This window comes from Ostrinia nubilalis, chromosome Z, assembly GCF_963855985.1.
Source record: "Ostrinia nubilalis chromosome Z, ilOstNubi1.1, whole genome shotgun sequence".
Taxonomy (NCBI): Eukaryota; Metazoa; Arthropoda; class Insecta; order Lepidoptera; family Crambidae; genus Ostrinia; species Ostrinia nubilalis.
Genome location: NC_087119.1, coordinates 6,452,947 through 6,459,538, shown reverse-complemented (window position 1 = coordinate 6,459,538; position 6,592 = coordinate 6,452,947). Strand labels below are relative to the sequence as shown.

Sequence of the window (6,592 nt, the reverse complement as noted above, 5' to 3'; positions counted from 1 at the left end):
GTAGTAAGAGGTTCACCTGACTGCAAAACAGCCAGGATGTATTCTGAGTGTTTGAAAGCAATGGCGAGGTCCAGTTTAAATTGTCGATCTAAGTCCGATAATTCCGGTATATCTTTGATTTGTTCAAAGGAGTCATATTTCTCGAAAGCTTCTTTGACTTGCTTGTTGTAGTCACGCTGTCGTTGGGGCAAACTTCCAAATAGTTTAATCGTGGAAGAAGCCATGGTGGCCGCTCAGCACCTGTAAACAATAATTAACATTGTCGTTTTTCCAAAATACTCGTATAATCTCTTTTATCGAGGATTACGACATACATTAGGAATAGGTACGATTAGGCCCAGAACAGACGGCGAAACGCAACTGCAACAAAACTGCAACTGCTAGTTACTTTTGAGTTGCATCAAAGTTTCTGCCATAGCGTCCGTTGAGAGACCACACATGACGCGACCAGTTTGAAACTTTCAGTTTTAGTTTCATTCATCAGAATCGAGAACGGGTCTGCGTTGCCCGCCCCGCTCCCGCGCCGCTGCCCGCTAAATTCGAGGCTGAGGCCTTAGGGTTGACATTTTAAGTATGTAGTATGTATTGTAGTAGTATACTAACAAATAGTTATCGATTAGTTTCGGCCTGCTGTCACTAAAATATTTATAATAACGCGCAAGTCCTTTTAAACTTTTACTAGACCTAGTCCTTTTAAACATTTTTTAGAGAGAGAGAGCGAGGAGAGAGAAAGAGGAGAGCGAGAGAGGATAGAGCGGGGAGGATAGAGAGAGAGAGAAGAGAGAGAGAGGATAGAGAGAGGGAGGATAGAGAGAGAGAGAGGTTAGAGAGAGAGAGAAGAGAGAGAGGTTAGAGAGAGAGTATAGAGAGAGAGAGTAGAGCGAGAGAGGATAGAGAGAGAGAAGAGAGAGAGAAGAGAGAGAGGATAGAGAGAGGATAGAGAGAGAGAGAGGATAGAGAGAGAGAGTAGAGCGAGAGAGGATAAAGAGGGAGGATAGAGAGAGAGAGAAGAGAGAGAGAAAAGAGAGAGGATAGAGAGAGGATAGAGAGAGAGAGGATAGAGAGAGAGAAGAGAGAGAGGATAATCAGAGGATAGAGAGAGAGTATAGAGAGAGAGAGTAGAGCGAGAGAGGATAGAGAGGGAGGATAGAGAGAGAGAGAAGAGAGAGAGAAAAGAGAGAGGATAGAGAGAGAGAAGAGAGAGAGAAGAGAGAGAGAAGAGAGAGAGGATAGAGAGAGGATAGAGAGAGGATAGAGAGAGAGATGATAGAGAGAGAGAGGATAGAGAGAGAGAGTATAGAGAGAGAGAGTAGAGCGAGAGAGGATAGAGAGGGAGGATAGAGAGAGAGAAGAGAGAGAGAAAAGAGAGAGGATAGAGAGAGAGAGAAGAGAGAGAGAAGAGTGAGAGGATAGAGAGAGGATAGAGAGAGAGAGGATAGAGAGAGAGAGTATAGAGAGAGGATAGAGAGGGAGGATAGAGAGAGTGAAGAGAGAGAGAGAAGAGAGAGAGGATAGAGAGAGAGGACAGAGAGAGAGAGAGAGGATAGAGAGAGAGAGTATAGAGAGAGAGAGAAGAGCGAGAGAGGATAGAGGGAGGATAGAGAGAGAGAGAAGAGAGAGAGAAAAGAGAGAGGATAGAGAGAGAGAGGATAGAGAGATAGAGTAGAGCGAGAGGAGAGTGAGAGAGGATAGAGAGAGGATAGAGACAGGATAGAGAGAGTATAGAGAGAGGATAGAGAGAGAGAGAGAGAGAGGGAGAGAGAGAGAGGAGAGAGAGAGAGAGGAGAGAGAGAGAGAGGAGAGAGACAGGATAGAGAGAGGATAGAAAGAGTGGATAGAGAGATATAGGAAAGAGGAGGCAGGAGGGAGGAGAGAGGAGAGAGGAGAGAGGAGAGAGGAGAGGAGAGAGAGATGATAAAGAGATAGGATAGAGAGAGAGAGAAGAGCGAGAGAGGATAGAGAGAGAGGATAGAGAGAGAGGACAGTGAGAGACGATAGAGAGAGAGGACAGTGAGAGACGATAGAGAGAGAGGACACAGAGAGAGAGAAGAGAGGGAGAGGATAGAGAGAGAGAGGATAGAGAGAGAGAGAGGATAGAGAGAGAGAGGAGAGCGAGAGGAGAGCGAGAGGAGAGCGAGAGAGGATTCAGAAAGAGGATAGAAAGAGAGGATAGAGAGGATAGAAAGAGAGGATAGAGAGGATAGTGAGAGAGGAGAGAGAGAGAGAGAGGTGAGAGACAGGATAGAGAGAGGATAGAAAGAGTGGATAGAGAGAGGAGAGAGGAGAGAGGAGAGAGGAGAGAGGAGAGGAGAGAGGAGAGAGGAGAGAGGAGAGAGGAGAGAGGAGAGAGGAGAGAGGAGGGAGGAGGGTGGAGGGAGGAGAGAGGAGAGAGGAGAGAGGAGAGAGGAGAGAGGAGAGAGGAGAGAGGAGAGAGGAGAGAGGAGAAAGGAGAGAGGAGAGAGGAGAGAGGAGAGAGGAGAGAGGAGAGAGGAGAGAGGAGAGAGGAGGGTGGAGGGAGGAGAGAGGAGGGTGGAGGGAGGAGAGAGGAGAGAGGAGAGAGGAGAGAGGAGAGAGGAGAGAGGAGAGAGGAGAGAGGAGAGAGGAGAGAGGAGAGAGGAGAGAGGAGAGAGGAGAGAGGAGAGAGGAGAGAGGAGAGAGGAGAGAGGAGAGATATGTGAAACAACAATAAATAATGACAAATTAATAATATTTATTTAAAAAACATTACTTACGTGAGTGGGCGCGCGGTGAGCAAATTGCCGCTTGGCGACACCTGATGGTAACAAACTCCTCCTTAAGCTCTGAGGGCGTCCAGCATATTGGTAACGAAAGTAGAAAGAAATTGCTTTAATACATTACTACAGGGTGTTAGGTAAATGGGTATATGAGCCGACACTGGCCCATGTTAACATGGGCATATAAATGGTATGGTGAAGTTAGAAAATTAATATCTTCATTTTAATTGTTTTAATTTTCATACAAATCGGATTTTATAAAATTTATTTTGTATGAAAATTAAAAAAGTTAAAATGATGATATCAAATTTCTGACTTCACCATACCATTTATATGCCCATGTTAACATGGGCTAGTGTCGGCTCATATACCCATTTACCTAACACCCTGTATAATTTTTAGACGAGGGAGGTAAAATGCTCATTTTCAAAGTCTGATCGCCATCGTTGCACGGCGGCTGATCGCGTTGGTTTGACGGAACCTTTAAAGCTTCTAAACCTAGCTTTAAATTGGCACTTAAAACTTTAATATTTTGCTAACAGTCCCCTAATTCCCTTTATCGCCGGTAATCGAAAAAATAGTCTTGGAAACCCCTAAGCCATTTTAAAATACCTATCCAACGATACCCCACACGATGGGGTAGAAGATGAAAAAAAAATCATCCCCACTTTACATGTAGGGGAGCTACCCTATAAAAATGTTCTACCAAATTTTTATTCTACCACTTTGTCGGCGTAATTAATACTCGTACATATTTCCACTAAATTACAACTTTCCAGTGCCAATAGTTTCCAAGCAAACCCTCGGTCGGACAGACAGACGGACATAACGAAACTATAAGGGTTCCTTGTCAGGACTACGGAACCCTAAAAGGCACTGTAGTTTGAGCGCAATCGATGACGGCTGCGCATGGCATTTGTGAGCCCTCGGGGAAAACTAAATTAATAATTTTAAACTAATTTAGAATTTTACATCACTGGAAACCACCCGTATTTAATTTAAATCTTTACACTTTTCAAACAGTGTATTTTAATTCTTAATCAGATATGAGAAACCTATCAGAAATCCAAGATGGCGGCTGAGCTGCCTAACCCATTTTCAATACAATATCTTTTTTCACAAAATTGTATGCAATCTATGTTATAATATTGTAATCGTAGCTTGCTTGCATTCAATTTGATAAGCCCAAACCTCATGCACCTAGATCTAGAGCTTCAAAAGGCACTGGAGTTTGAGGGCAATCGATACCAAATACCTAAGTCGTAAATAAGGTCTTATTTAAAATTCTAGATTATAATTTTATATCACTGTAAACCATTCATTTAAATTCTTAATTGAATTAAAACAGTATTTAATTTCAATTAAACAAAAGCATCAGTTATGATACTTTTTTACTTGTATTAAAGATAAGCCCAAAACCACATAAACTTAGCTTTGCTTAAAAAGTACTAGAGTGTGAGCGCAATCGATGATGGTCGCGCATGGCATTTCGAGAGCTTGCGGGAAAAAAACCTAATAAAATTTAAAAAGGACCTTAAATTGATTTAAATGCCTACAATACCGGTTCTAAATGAGTATTTAATTTTATTTTAACCCTGCCCAAAGCTTAACTTGTTCAAATTCATAAAGATAACCTACGAAAATTCGTGTAGTTCACTGTCTCTCAATATGTTGAAAATGGTAATTTTATTTATGATATAGGTACTCGTAATGGGATGTTAAAATCACAGAAAACGATTTGTTTCCATATCTTTATTTTAATAAATCAATATCAATTCAACATTAATGCTACATACGAAAAATCTATTCGAAATTCAATATGGCCGCCGCCCCACCTGGATGCCAATCGAACCTAATTTTACATCAAATTGTCTGCAGATGGCTGAATGTATCGAATTCAAAAAGTCCAAAAGCTTTTAATGCTCGGCTTCAAAAAGTTCTAAAAGTTATAATAAACGCTAAGGCCGCGTAATCTCACGAGGCCATAGGCAAAAACCAAATGTGTTACAAGAACTATATGCCTCCTATAGTGTTTTATAATTTAAGTGCCTATACAAGTTTTCTTTGGGTAGGGCTTCAAATAGAACATCCAGACAACCTATGAAAAATCTATGATGCATAATCCCACTGTCTATTACTGCGTAAAATGGTACCTACATGTAATCCAACTTTAAATGGGAATTAATATAACTGGAAACCATTAATTGGTATTACTATCTTCAGTTAAATTAAATCAGTACATTAGGCCAAATTAAGCCAAAAATATCAAATATTGGAAATTCAAGATGGCCGCCGAGGCGTCACCCATTTTTACCTGAACAAAGATTTTCCAGAAAAGCTATCCAAGGCAGCTTGAACGTATCAAAAATGACAAAATGGAAAGCTCGCAAATCGCGTAAGAGCTTCATAAAGCCGTTAGGTACTATAATAAGTACAAAGTAGAAAAGTCGCATTGTAATTTCGCGAGGCAGACAAAGTAAATTACTCATAAACTCATAAATCGGTTATTAAAATGAACTAAAATGCCTCCAATAACCGTATAAACTTATGTACATAAGTTTCCTTAGAGCAGGGCGTCACCCGACTAGACAAAGAAAATCGATAATTTAGGACTCATCACAATTTCTGCTGAATAAGTGCTTTAATCGTATTTAAACCAGCAGAATAACATTCGAATGTTAATTTAATGGGAAACAGTTCGCTTTCTAGCTCTTTGGTGGAAATAAAAAAGATTCTGAGGTACCTTGAACAGATGCGTCGCTCTCAACTGCTACCGCCGGCGAGCTGGAGACGAATGTGCCAAACCAATTATTGCCCCAATCAGTCTAGTATTGATTTTCCCAGAAGGGGATGGGGGAGACTGCCCAGCATCTGTCGAACAAGATTTATCTCCACAAAATAGTGCCATCTGAATCACAGGTAACACAAACAAAGAACTAGCTTGTTGCGCCAAGCTATATGGGCACGTAGATGGCGGTAGTGCCGGTATGACATTTAAATAAATTAAGTGTGGTCAACAAAATCTAAGGAAATATACCTGGTTCGTGGCTGATTTGTACACACTTCTTCGATTCGCAGCCCGTGTCTGTGACCATGTATGAATTTCAGCAAAATTCACCAAAACCACAGAATACAAAATAATTTTCAGAACTAAGTGGCGCCAGCTGTATTTATGATATGCAAACTAGACCAAACACCAGAGACTAGACGAGTCAAACTTCCATAGACTAATTTAGGCAGAGGACACAAGGACTAATTCCTACACAAAACAATTTCATCCGACACGTCAATAATTGGTTTGAAACGAAAAACATTGAAAGATAATATACACACAATTGATTACAATATTTAAAAACATTCACTGAATTGATACTAAAATCATAGACAATAGAGGTTGACTCATCATTTATGTACCGATGAGTGACCATAGACTGCCCGCCGACGCACCAGGGTGCATCTCCAGATACGACAGAAACCTTAGCTACTCGTATGTTGATTCGTTCTGGTCTATTTTGAAACTATTATACTATCAATGAAAATGCTATATTAACACATTATAATTGATAATGTACATAACATATTAAATAATATTAATTGTATTTTGAAACTCGCTTTGCGTTCGCGGCAAAATTCGACGAGAGTCAAGATCGATTATGCCAAAAGACAAGTACATAGAACAACAAAAAACATTCGCAATCATTCATAACCCGTTGAGTTAGGGTTGCTATAACAAGTTCATTGAGTATTGTTCGCGACTGTACATGATACGGGGTTCGCACGCAACCTATGTCAAAGGAATCAAATCTCGTACTATCATTACCTCATCTGACGCTAGATTAAAAAAAATATAGGTTTTG

General features: G+C 40.6%; 1 protein-coding gene across 1 annotated transcript; it reads left to right on the top strand.

Moving 5' to 3' along the window:
* Nucleotides 1-222: 222 nt before the first annotated feature.
* Nucleotides 223-2,678, top strand: LOC135087058 (uncharacterized). Its single transcript, XM_063981906.1, is given in 4 exon segments — nucleotides 223-242; nucleotides 709-848; nucleotides 1,314-1,448; nucleotides 2,209-2,678. Coding segments are annotated over 4 exon segments (765 nt in total).
* Nucleotides 2,679-6,592: the final 3,914 nt, after the last annotated feature.